Below are 12,852 nucleotides of genomic sequence, written 5' to 3'. Positions count from 1 at the left end.
TTTCCCTTTTTTTCTGCTTATCACTAGATAAATACCTTTTTTGTATTGAGCACATTGTTTTGGAAGAAATGTTTCTTTTCAGATCACATGATTGAGAATGGTACAAATTGGAGCATGTTAAATCTGATAAATGTTATATTAAATCTGTAAACTGTCTTTGAATTGCAGTGGTAGCTAGATCTTGACAATTAAATTTAATGATTTCCTAGTTACTGTGACTTCCCAGTTTTCAGAAAACATAAGTGTGTTTTCACAAGGAACTTCCTAATTACTTGAAAAACAAATATATTTGAATTGTGAAAGATACTTAACTGATTGGCTAATTTAGGAGTTGGCACTGCTGCCTTCTGGCTGGATCTGGCCCATAGAGTTTTTTGATCCAGCCTGTGGATGTGGAGCTTTTGGTGACATTTGACAATCAGGGCTTCAGCAGCAGTTGCTTTCCCCATGCCAGTGGTGAGGGAAAGCAGCAGTGGTGTCTGAGTCCCAGCACCTGACCTCACACCTGCTGGCCCACCTCTGACCTGATTGGGTCAGTCTGGCCTGCAGCTTTATAAGGTTGCTGACTAGTGGCCTGTTTTAATTGTAGCCTTTTGGCACATTTCTTTTTTATAACAAATCTGATGAGTCATCACTAAAGTACTAGGGCTGCAGAGCTAAACAAATAGATATTTTGGTGACAGGGTTTAGATTAGCCACCTGCAAAAGTCTTTAGAGTTGGATTTTTTTTTAAAGAATTTGGGAAGCTTATGTCCTATTTTAGTTTTCTGTTAATGAACTAAACTATGCAGGAAAACAAAAAATAAGAGCAGCCAAATGGAATAAATTGCAGTGGTGCTTAAATGTGCAGTTTCTCCAAGGTATCTCTGTTTATATGAAAATGTTTTCTTCCATTGCCCTGAATATTAATAACTGCTGAAAATACATCTTAAGTAGTTTATACTTACTGCTGCAGGGACAGATTTTAGTCCAGTTTATACAACTGTTCAAGGTAATAAGGAGGTGTAAAATGCCTCCTGTCTTCTGCTAAATATTTAGATCAGGGCTGTTCACCTTCTAAGCAACCACAGGCTGTATGCCCCATGGACTGCACCAGTGGGGGCTGTACATCATGGGGCCATGCTAGTGAGGGCCACGAGCCCCCAAGGCTGCACACCACATGTGGGCAGGAGGGTGCTTCCACCTCCTGCACAATGCAGCTCCCCCGTGGCACTGTGCCAGACAGAAGCTCTCCAGGCTTTGGCTCCCCTGGCACTTCAGGCTATGCTGTATTACCCCACCCCCAGGCCTGGGCTGGGCAGCAGAAGCCAGGGAGGGAAAAGGAGCCCCAAGATCCCAGCTGCTGTTGCAGTCAGAGCAGTAGGGGCAGTGGCATCTGGGTGGGAGCCTGGGAACTCCATGTTAACCCCTTACAGACCGTATGCAGCTTACTGGCTGCTAGGTAGAGAACCCTGTTTTAGATACCAGGTAGTAGGACTTCTGGCGAAACCATAATCAAGCTCAAAATGTTTGTGTGTACAGATCAGTCGCATCATACGTGGCATTTAACTTACGCAAATTCAACTATACACGGGGTGGGACGTGGGGCGGGGCTTGAGTTTGCACACGGCACTGCCGCTTACCTGGAGGCCCATTATGGCGGTGATGGCTGTTGCCTCCAAAACTTAGCGCTGTGCCATGGAGCTGTGCCCAGAGCTGCGTGGCCGGCCGCTAGGCAGCAGCAGCAGCGTGGGGGGGGCCAGGCGGGCAGCCTTCCCCACCACCACCCCGCGCTGCGCCACTGCTGCCGGCCGCACAGCTCTAAGCACGGCACCACATGCAAACTCAAGCCCCGCCCCCCTCCCACCCCCCGTATAGTCACCGATTTTTGCCTTACGCGCTGACTTCAGAACCTAACCCCCACCTAAGATGCGACTCCACTATGTTACTTCTTTTGATTTGCAATAATAGCTGTAAAACTTATTTTTGAGAGAGACCAAATGACATATCATGTGAGAGTTTTAAATGACTTCATTGTTAAAGTATTTTAGCAATTATTCTTTTAAATAATTTAACAATTTAAAAACACATTTAATTTTAATCATCAGCAATGCTAGGATATTTTCTACATAACAGAGTAAAAGTCTGCATAAAAATACTTTGAACAGGAACGGTTTTATAACTTTTTTAAAAATTAAGAATAGCTGCTCATAGTGATTTTTGACTGTTCAAAGAATTAAAGAATCAAATTAATTTTTTGATATGTATATTGTATTTTTCTAGTTTTAGTGAGCTGGCTTACTGGCTTTTCCAAAAGGGTAAAGGATTTTTGTTTCTTGAAAGTATTGCCTTTATGTGTGTGTGTGTGTGGGGAGGGGGGGGTCAGTTCTGCTTTGTTTTGTTTTAGGATGTATACAAGTCTATTCTTATGCTTATACTATTAGAAAGTCCTTTTTATAATACCAAGTAGGAATAATTGTACCCATTGTTTAGAATAGATATGAAAGTAAGCAATTAATTCAGAAACCAATCCTGCAAAAATCGTACATACTGATTGCACACAGCTACTCTGTCAAAGTCACCACTGGTGTACAAGAAGTTAAGTCTGTTCTTTAGACTTTGCAGGATCAAATTTTCAGGGTTTGATCTTGATGTATTGAGCATCCTCAGCCAGTTTTATGCTCAAGTTCAATTTTAAACCATATCAGGTTTTGTTCATTCTCTTATAATGCACATTTTTTATTTGAGCAGTATCCGTTCTTTAAAAATGGCTTCCCCTTTGCAGTCATTTTTTCTCAGTAAATTCATATGGTTGAATTTATGACATTCTTTTTTTGGTAAGATTGTACAGGATTATAACGATGCAAGTTTGGACAAAGTTCATATTCAAGTCCCAAATAACTTCTAAAATAGGGGAAATGCAGGAACTACTGCAATAGCCAGTTACTCTTTTATATAAATATTCTTGTTTTAAAGCTGACTAGTACAGTACAATGTTTTTCTGCTGCTACAGAGAATTTACATAGAAGAATTTTTGTTTTATCTTAATACAGAAAGAACTCTGCAACATGATACTTGACTGCTGTGCTCAGCAACGAACATACGAGAAATTCTTTGGTTTACTGGCCGGGGTGAGTTAAAGGCTAAAGTGGAACTTTTTTTTTTTTTATAGTAAGAAGCATATTAGCTTAGAATGACATTGAAAGTGCCCATGTAAGAATCTGATAGCTTGTTAAATCAAATTGATTTTTTTTTTTTACTTTCTGAAATTGGTTTAGCAATTGTGTATGATTTTTCACTCCTGACTCCAGGAGTAGATCAGACTTTCCACATTCTTTTTTTTTTTTTCTTTTTACCTTTTTATTTCTGTCTTGTAGAGGGATGAACCAGTGACCAAAGTGTAATAGGAAGAGAACAGACCCTATGTAGGAGAGAAAATATTAGGGCTTGCTAAAAATTTTCCAGCAGCTGCAGGAAGACAGTATTTGCGGTTTCCATTAGTTTTTCACTTCATTAGGGTTGCTTAGTTAGTTTAGATGCTAAGATGACTGACTCATTCCTGCACCATTCAATAAAGAAACACATCTATTTTGTTGTGGTTTTTTGTCATCAGTTGTGTATAATTGGGTATTACTCTGGTTGCAGTTATTTATAGGAAGCACTATTCTTCGTACCCCATCTATCAATGTAGCTGACTCTGACAGTAAAATTCTACATAAATAAAACTAATGGGTATGTCCATACAGCACAAGGCAGCATTATGCAGACGGTAACATGCTAGCTAATGATGCCAGAACCAGAAGCAGTATGGCTGTACTTGTGTGATTCTGTGCCTGAGCAAATAATTAGTTCTGCTGAAAAGTAGGGCTCAGTCTTGGCACGGTACTGCTCTAGCTTGGTTGTCTCCGTATATACTTATATCCTTTCATGTCCCCTGCAACTTACTGAAGGTTTCATTCCTTTCTAGAAAATATTCAGAACATGATTGCTGCCATTGTGGTTGTGCAGAGAAGCATATTTCCTCTCATCATTCACCCAGTGCTAGTAGAAGTAATTTTAAATGGCATTTTGTTTTGTTACAAAGCATTTTGGAACTTGTAACAATCCAAATAACAGCAAAAATTGTTGTTGTAGCAACTTTTGTTCATTATTTTTTAGAATGCCATTTTTGCCGAAAACGTCCTGACTCCACACTCCCTACTGTCTCTTTAGTTTTAAAATAACCCTGATGTGTTATCATGAAAAATGTTACACTGTGTGGTATGGTATGCTAAGAGGTCACATTAGGTGAGAATACAGGATATGAGAGTTGAGGAAGTAAAAGCAATTACCTTATAGTTTGCAGATCAAAATTGGTAATTATTGCTGTACTATCCAAGATTAGTCTATAGTTCGTAAGTTGCTAATGACAATAAATTTATCTACATTGCTCTAAATGTTTCTTTTCTAGTTGCAAATATCTGCTTAAAAGGAAAGATTTGCATCATTATGTCATTTAGATTTAGATTATTTGCATATATTGTTTTGTTGACCTGGTTGTTTTAACTGTACAACATTATTTCAGCGTTTCTGCTTGTTAAAAAAAGAATACATGGAATCCTTTGAAGCTATTTTCAAAGAACAATATGATACAATCCACCGTTTAGAAACAAACAAATTAAGAAATGTTGCCAAGATGTTTGCTCATCTACTGTATACAGATTCGATTCCTTGGAGTGTAAGTAGGCAAGCCTGTTGTCCTAGGTTCCTCTTTAAATACCATATCTGTCGTTTTTAGAAATAATTTATATATTGTGTTCATTGTTCTTGTGTTTTGGAATTTAAAATTTGTTTATGGGATCTGGGACAGTTTTTCTAATGAACATGCTGAAATCCGATATAGGCAAACAGTTTTAGAACTCAGAGTCATTATTATCTAGGAATGTTTCTGTACAGGAGGAAACTAATGATCTCCTCCAAATTTCTGGAAGCTTTGGGAAGTAGCTTTTCTGGGTAACGCTCTTTATTTGCTAAATACAGAATGGAGAGGAGCATTGTGCCTAAGGATAACTATGCAAATGTACATAAAGCACTACTGAAATGCAGCCACATGTTGGGTAGAATCTTTCAGCTAAATAGTGAAACACAGCAGCTAAAAGAACAAAAGTTTGACCAAAGATTGTAGAAGACATTCTTATTCTTGAACAAAATACACTTGATCATTTATTGTACAAGTAGTGGTTATTTCAGATGGATGAAGGATCAAGGTTTTAAAGCCTGAAATTACTAACTGGTTCATAAGAAAATCTGAGTTTATTATTTTAATTAAAATGGTTACAAAACTATTTTTGTAGAATTGTAAACATGCATAAGTATTGCAACAGTTTTTAGATGGAAGAAGCTACTTGTTCCTGTAGGGCTAAGTGTGTGTGTGAGCTCTTTAAAATCCACTAGGAAAGGATGTACATTTAAGGTTTCTTTTTGTTGTCCCCCCCACCCTCCTTTATAATTTTCAGGTCCTTGAATGTATAACATTAAGTGAAGAAACTACCACATCCTCCAGCAGAATTTTTGTCAAAATATTCTTCCAGGAACTTAGTGAATATATGGGACTTCCTAATCTTAATGCAAGATTAAAAGATGAGTAAGTTAAAAAGAAATATTGACAGAGAATCATCCTATGAAAGATTTTACTTGCAACAGTACTTACTGAATTCTCTGAATTATATTTATTAAAGAAAAACATAAAATGTTAACATGAAATTAAAGCCCTGATTCAGCAGACTTCTATGCACTGAATAATTCTACTGAAGTCAAGAGACTCTTCCTATGAGTAAATAATAGAACTTCCAGGATCAGTCTCTATTTCCTTGGTTTTCTTCCACCGCTTTTCAACTTGCTTTAGTTTGGAAAATTGCTGTGCATATCTGTTTGCATCACCGTAGCTGCTAAGGGTAGTAAGAATAGTCTTTTGGCAGAGCCTGCAAGAGACTCTAGAACTACTTATACTTGTTTTTATGAGATTAATTACTCATTTTTAAATATAGTAAGGCTAATGCAGTCTCTTATGCTTTGTGTATTTCAGTAATTATATAGCACTGAGGATTGTTCTAGCTGTTAGGTTATTTTTGAGTGTTTATAGCTTATTCTTTTTCCCTGTACAGTAAAAGGTCTGTTATCCAGCATCCCCTGGGAATTTGGGATGCCAGATAACAAAATATGCCGGTTAATTGAGTGGCCCCGGGCTGCTGCTTCTCCTGCTGTGTCCTTCTGCCCCTCCTGCGGCATCGCTGCCCCTCCCACGGGCCCCACAGGACAGGGAGGCGGGCCCCGCACAGCCTGTTATGCCCCTGGGCCATGGGGACTCAGAGAAACTGGAAGTGCCACAGTGGGCACTTCCGGTTTCACTTTTCCTTACAAGCTGGCATGCTAGTTAACAGAGCATGCCAGCTTGTAAGGTGCCGATTACCAGAGGGTTTACTGTATTAACATGTAGCTAAATTAGACACTTATTGACCCAATGCTTGCTCTGATTTTAGGGCTTATTTTGGGAATTCTATATGGAAACAAAGGTTGCTAGCTGTGTTAACCTGCAGTCAGGCCGAAGTTTAAGGGGTGGGCACATTGGAGACTGCTTGTTTCAGAGAGGCATATGGTTTTGTAGGCAACAACCTACTACATCAGATATTAACAACACATTTGATGAAATAGGTTGTTGCCTGTGAAAGCTCACACTTCTCTGAATAAACTAGTGTCTAAGGTACCACCCTACCTTACCTTCCACATGGGAACATAGAACTGGCAAGGACTTCTTGGTCATAGAGTTCAGTTCCATTCATAATAGGCTACCATGTTATTAGCTGGGATCTGGGTTTTCCGTTCGTGATGGAAAAATGTGGTAAAGCCCAGATTTTTTCCTTTAAAGGAGAAAAACACGGGAAATGTGTAGGGGGGGAGGGGATCCTCTTGCAGGCTGGCAGAATTCCAGCTTGCAAGGGGCTTGGGCAGGAACAGAGGGAGGGTGATCAGGCAGGGGGTGCCATGTGCATGTAAACATACGCGTGGGAGCTGCTCTCCGGGTTGCCCGACTGCCATGCGTAAGTCAGAGGAGGTTGAGGCCCCCGTAGGGAGGGAGGGAGGGGAGGGATTTGGGCAGGGCTAGGGCTCCTGCTCATCCCGGACAGTGTGTGGGGCTTCGGTCCCAGGGCCACTCAGCCAGGGGGCTGGCTCCCCACCACTGTATGCCCTCCTGGGGAGGGGAAAAAGGGGCATGTGCCTGCCAGATTTGTGTGGCACAGAGGTGGACTGCCCACTGAGGGCTCAGGCTCCCTGTCCTGCTGCCCTCCCCCCAGGGGCCTTCTCAGCCCAGCAAGAAAAGCAGGGCAGGGCAGAGTGGGGTGGAGAAGCTCAGTGCTGCTGCTGTGAACCCCGCACTGCCATAGCAAAGCACCCCTCAGCCCGCCCAGCAGCAGTAGGGATTTCAGTGCAGAGTTGTTCCCGTTGCTGCTGCTGGGCAGGCAGGGAGTGCCTTGCTTTGGCAGTGCAGAACTCCCAGCAGCAGCAATGAGCTTCCTGCCTGTTCTTGCTCTCCCCTGCTGTGCTGAGTCCTGCCCGCTGGGCTCAGGAGACCCAACAGGGGGGCAGCAGTGCAGGGAACTCCGAGCCCACAGTGGGCAGCCTACCCACTGGCTCTGCTCCGGCCATGCTGCCCGTGGGGGAGGGGAGATCTGGGCTTTGCGCTGTGCTCCACTGCAGCAGCTGCCATCTCCTGCGGGTGGCAGCCAGGGCTCGGGCACTGCTGCGGAGGTCAGGGGTCTGTGGACCTGAGTCACTGGCCCCATAGCCCTGGCAGCTGTGCCCCTTCTGGCAGTGCTATGGGTGGGGAGTGAGGGGGACCAGCGGGGCTGGCGTTCGGGAGTGAAGGGCAATGGCATGGGCAGGGCTCAGCACCCCAAAGCAGTGGGGGCACAGCTGCAGCTGGACCTATGTTCTGATGAGTGAAGGGGGCAGGGAGAACTCTGATTTTCCATGATTAAAAACCCAAAATCGAACACCAAAATGTGTAGGTATTTATAATTTATTTTATTGCAGTGATTGAGGCACTAGTAGGCTTCCAAATTGTTTTAAAATAATAAATATATCAATAAAATATTGTGTTCAACTGATACCTATACATACCGTGGCATTTCATTTTAATCACGGGGGAAAAAAGCAGATTTTGTGATTTTTTGTTTGATTTTGTTATCAGAGGATTTGAGATTTTTGTTTTTGATAAGAGAAAACCGGGATCCCTGGTTATTAGTTCTCTTCCATGTTCATTGGGAGGGTGCAGAGTTAGGCGCTTATTTTGTCTTTTTAGAAACTACCACTATATTGTGAAAATATCTGTAAAATTTTCCTAAAAGAACATTCATTTTAGCAGACCCAGAAAAAGCATTACTTTTTGATGTGTCACAGGGTTTGCAAAAACAATTGCACAAATGAAAACTCTTTTGGTCCAGTAGATGTTCATGTGGCTTAGTTTTTCAACCAATGTTTGCTGAAGTTAAGAATGGTGTGAAGCCTGAGGTTTAATTTAAATGGTTTATTTTGTTTTGTTTTTTGTCAGAACACTGCAGCCCTTCTTTGAAGGATTATTGCCTCGAGATAACCCAAGAAACACTCGATTTGCTATCAATTTCTTCACTTCTATTGGTCTTGGAGGACTAACGTATGGCTTCCTTTTGTTTTAACTCTGATTTCACATTTGCTTGACTTGCTGTTTAAGGATTGAGAGAAATATTGGTTTTTGTTGTTGTTTGCTAGGGATGAATTACGAGAACATCTAAAAAATGCGCCAAAGATAATTATGACCCAGAAACAAGATGTTGAGTCATCAGATACCTCCTCATCTTCCTCAGAGTCAGATTCCTCTTCAGAATCGGATTCTGAAAGCATCAGTAGTAGTACAGAGTCATCCAGTACCAGTGACTCTTCTAGCAGTGATTCAGGTATGAAGCAGCAACTATCAGTTATCTTATGCTCTTTACTGGGTCTGTATAAACTTTTGTATGGGGACAAATAACCATTGTTAATCATTTATTTGTTGTTAGACTTCATACTGTAAAAACTCCTAGCAGTAATTGTGATTAATTCTAGGAATAAGCAAAATAAAGTGTTTTTTAACTATCCTATTTTTCGTTGTAGAAGTTATAGATACTGAGTTCAGTTTCCAGAGACCAAAAAGAGGGACATTTTATCTTGCAGGCTTTTCCTTCAGCTCATGATCTCTATTGCAAAATGTTGAACTAGAAAATTAGCATTCCCTTTCTTAACATTTGTTTATAATGACTGGGCCACCGCATCTTTTGGAAGGCTAACTGGTGAACTGTTAATGTTTGCACCTGTGGGGTGGGTTGGTTGGTTTGTTGTTATAACGGGTCTGTTCTTATTTGGGGGGTTTTCTTGCTGTGTCCATCAAACTCAGTTTCTCTACATTTGATTTAGCTTCTTTACAAATCTCATTTACAAAATCCATTTACAAATTCTTATTCCTAATGAACAATGTAAAATGCTACTATAACAAAAACTCCTGTCTTCTGAGAATTCTCCAAGGGCCATAAACTTTTGCTGACAAGTGGCAATATAATTATAATTACTATTTTTTTCTGAGGTTGGTTTGCTGATATTAAATCTACTGTTTAACATGAGGCATAGTAAACATTGTTAATCTAAAATGTTCCTGCTAGACCAGCCCAGACTGGTGGTCTCCTGAATAGCATGTTATATGAGAGCAGATGATAACACAGCATGAACTTATTTAGTTAGGCTCCTTGCTGATTCAAAACTAATTTTATTTATTATATAATATTAGAAGAGAACGCACTGATTAATAAATATGCAGGCACTTCAAATCATTCATAAATTAGATACGTATTTTTGTTCTCTTGAAAACTTGCTTTCCATTGTTGTCATTAGACAGCTATTGTATTAATGACTAAAGGAGAGCACAGTTTAACAGGGTCAGAGAGGCGTTAGTTCAGCAAAGAGCCAGATGGTTCCTACATAGACAGCTGCAGCTCTGCTGAGCTGCATGATGGGAACCAAAGAGGTAAGTCCTTAGTGATAAACCAACTGAGTCTGCAGTCTGCCAGTGAGGGCATGTTTTTTTGTGGATTTAAGACATTATCTTACATCATTTTGTCTTTTTTTCTCACTCAGATTTGTAAAGACATTCATTTTCATGATCTCAGCAGTATGTTTTCATTTATTTACACCACAAGCTGAAATATGTCAAAAAGTATTATTAAGTTGTTGAGTATAACACTTTTGTGAGAGAACCGGACCTTTTTTTATACCTTTATGTTCTCTCATGGTGTAAACTTCACACAGTTTTGTTAAGAAACAAAGTAATTCTTGGTTATGGTTCAAATTCTTAACGTTTTTGCTTATTTTTATAGATTATGATGACTCGGCAGAATTATGAAAAACATATCTTGGGGGTGTTCTCTTAATATATCTGTCAGCTCTTTTTAATAGTGTAGTTAGTAGTGATCTAGCAGCTAGGCTTGGCATTTAGATGCTGGTTGCCAGGAGCTTCAGTTGGGGAACAACTTAAGAATTCTTGCTTCTTGTGCTGGAAACTTTGTACACGTGATGATTTATGGGGTAGGAGCTAGAGAAATATGCTGTTTTTTTTACAGCAGAAAGGAAATGAACTAGATACAAAAACACTTCTGGTGTAGAAATGTTGTTTTCATGCTGGTTAATTTCCAGAGTGCATGTTAAAAGAAGACTGAAAAACAACTTCAGCTTCCGTAATATACTGAGTTAAACTGCTAAACAGAATTGTATTGAGCAGATAACTAAAGCTGAGATTGAGTGACACCCAGTAAAAAAAAAAAAAAATCTCACCTGCCAGCAACTCGGCTATAACTGGCTACAGCTACTAAAGCCATCCTGCTGGATTAGCAAGCTTGCATATGGTTAAAGAAAAAAAAGGAAAAGGGAGAAAAACATGTAACATATTTTAAAATACTTAAGCTACTGGTTTAAGTACGTCATAAATGAAGTACTGACAACCCTGAAATCAGACTTGGAGGGTGGGGTGCATTTAGCCTATATTACTGAAGCCGATGTAATGTGAGTGTTTTACTTGCAGCTCATTCCTAAAGACCTTGTTCTATTGACCAATTGGCATAATGACAAAAATAATGATTTTTGTCAAAGTCTGCCATATCTGGTCTTGATGTGTTATGGTAGTGAGCTGGGGATTAGTCTTTTGTTGTTCCACTGAATCCCATTGCAGAACTAGTGGTCTCCTCTCCAGTTGCCCAGTGAGTGTGCATAGTTTTAAATGCTGTCACAGTATTATAATTGGGGATCTACCTAAGTTGCAGTGAGCAGAGACAATTTTGTGCAGTGAGCAGACCAATCTTGCCTTTGATTGGTCAAGATGGGCAGGGCATGTGATGGGCAGCCCTCTCAGCTAATCAGCAGCAATAGTGGTGGGCAGCCACCATCATGGCTGCCCCCAACCCCTTCCTGCTTCTCCTTCCAGCAGGCTGTGAGGGCCATGTCTAAGCAGCCACAAGGACTGCTAGGTCCCACTGGGAAGCCAGCATTTTATTTATAGTAAGTTGGGGTTTTCTATTTTAGTTCACGGATTTCATGGTTTCCATGAAATCACAAATGAAGTCGGTCCCTAATTATAATGTTAATGTAAGCACTGTGATCATGAACACCCTTGGAACCCAACTCTTTCAGTCCCAGAAAAGTTAGGCATCTACATTAATACAAATCTTTGTCATCAGGGCTTTTATGCTGTAGTGGCACCCACAGCTGCACAAATATGATTGAAGCCCCTTACTCCCCTTGTCACCTAACCAAATATACACCAAAGCACATAGTTTCCACCCAAAACCTTAATTATGTTCCACCCAAAATCTTAACCTAATAATTAAATATAAAAAAGTACAAAGGTGTAATGGTAATCTAAGTGATCTTTTACTTTTTGACCAGCTGATTGGCAGATCTGACTAATAAATGCACTGCATTTGGGAAGTTTCTTCTACTTCTTTGTTGCTAAAGTTGCCATATTCTATATTCAGCATTAGAATGAGTTTTCAGGAAGTAGGGATTTTTTTTCCCTGATGTTTCCTGGCAGTGGCGAAAGCTCCAGTACAAAGTACTGGAATATGTTACCAACAGCATTTTAGGTAATGTTGGTAGGAAGAAATGCAAAATCTTTTTCCCTTAAATTTATTTCTGCCATAAACTAAGGGCAGTATAGATATATATGTGCCTTCATAGACAAACTAAATAAGATTATATATATAGAGAGAGCACACATAAGGTTTCATAAACCCAAGTTCACTTCATCAGATGGTGTGAAAGACGTACAGAAAGCAGAATATAAGGAGGAGAGATGAATTAGAATACAAGAGGCAAGAGAAGAGAGAGAGTGCTAGGAGAGAAAAGCAAATGAGCAGTAAACCCAAAGACAGAAAGGGTGTAACAAAAGCTAATCCAGGTAATAAGATAAGAATCCATAGTCCCTGTTTAAACCATACTTAACACAGTCTAGTTTGTGTATGACTTATTGTACCATAGTATCCCGTTTGAACTGTTTTTTTAAGTTTTTTTTTTTTTCCCCCCCTGAGAACAGCAATCCTGAGGTCAGCAATGGATTAATGAATTAAGACTGATTCTCAAAATGTGGTTTAAGGAACAGTGGTACATAGTCTGTGGATCAAGCTGTTCCTCAGTTCCTCCCCAGCCCCATTTTCAGTTGAAAGTTTGATAAAGATTCATGGTGATCTTTGAGGAATATTGAAAGCTGGCAGTGAAAAGTGGGAGCTCCTGTTCCAAGGCTTGGATAGCTGACATGTGTTCTGATGCAACATTACTGTCATT

The 12,852-nt window shown here is 40.2% G+C and overlaps 1 protein-coding gene across 3 annotated transcripts in view; it reads left to right on the top strand.

Moving 5' to 3' along the window:
• Window positions 1–12,852, top strand: part of CWC22 (CWC22 spliceosome associated protein homolog) — a 66,284-nt gene that overhangs the window by 51,028 nt on the left and 2,404 nt on the right. For all 3 annotated transcript variants that reach the window (XM_014522480.2, XM_014522479.2, XM_014522481.2), the window contains exons 15-19: window positions 3,033–3,110; window positions 4,544–4,696; window positions 5,475–5,602; window positions 8,567–8,668; window positions 8,764–8,948. In XM_014522480.2, the coding sequence (XP_014377966.1) occupies window positions 3,033–3,110; window positions 4,544–4,696; window positions 5,475–5,602; window positions 8,567–8,668; window positions 8,764–8,948 (646 nt within the window). The remainder of the gene's footprint in view (window positions 1–3,032; window positions 3,111–4,543; window positions 4,697–5,474; window positions 5,603–8,566; window positions 8,669–8,763; window positions 8,949–12,852) is intronic.

The sequence above is a fragment of the Alligator sinensis genome, unplaced genomic scaffold (genome assembly GCF_000455745.1).
Source record: "Alligator sinensis unplaced genomic scaffold, ASM45574v1 scaffold1130_1, whole genome shotgun sequence".
In the NCBI taxonomy this organism is placed as follows: Eukaryota; Metazoa; Chordata; order Crocodylia; family Alligatoridae; genus Alligator; species Alligator sinensis.
The sequence above is the reverse complement of the archived record's forward strand: the minus strand, read 5'-3'. Positions and strand labels throughout refer to the sequence as shown.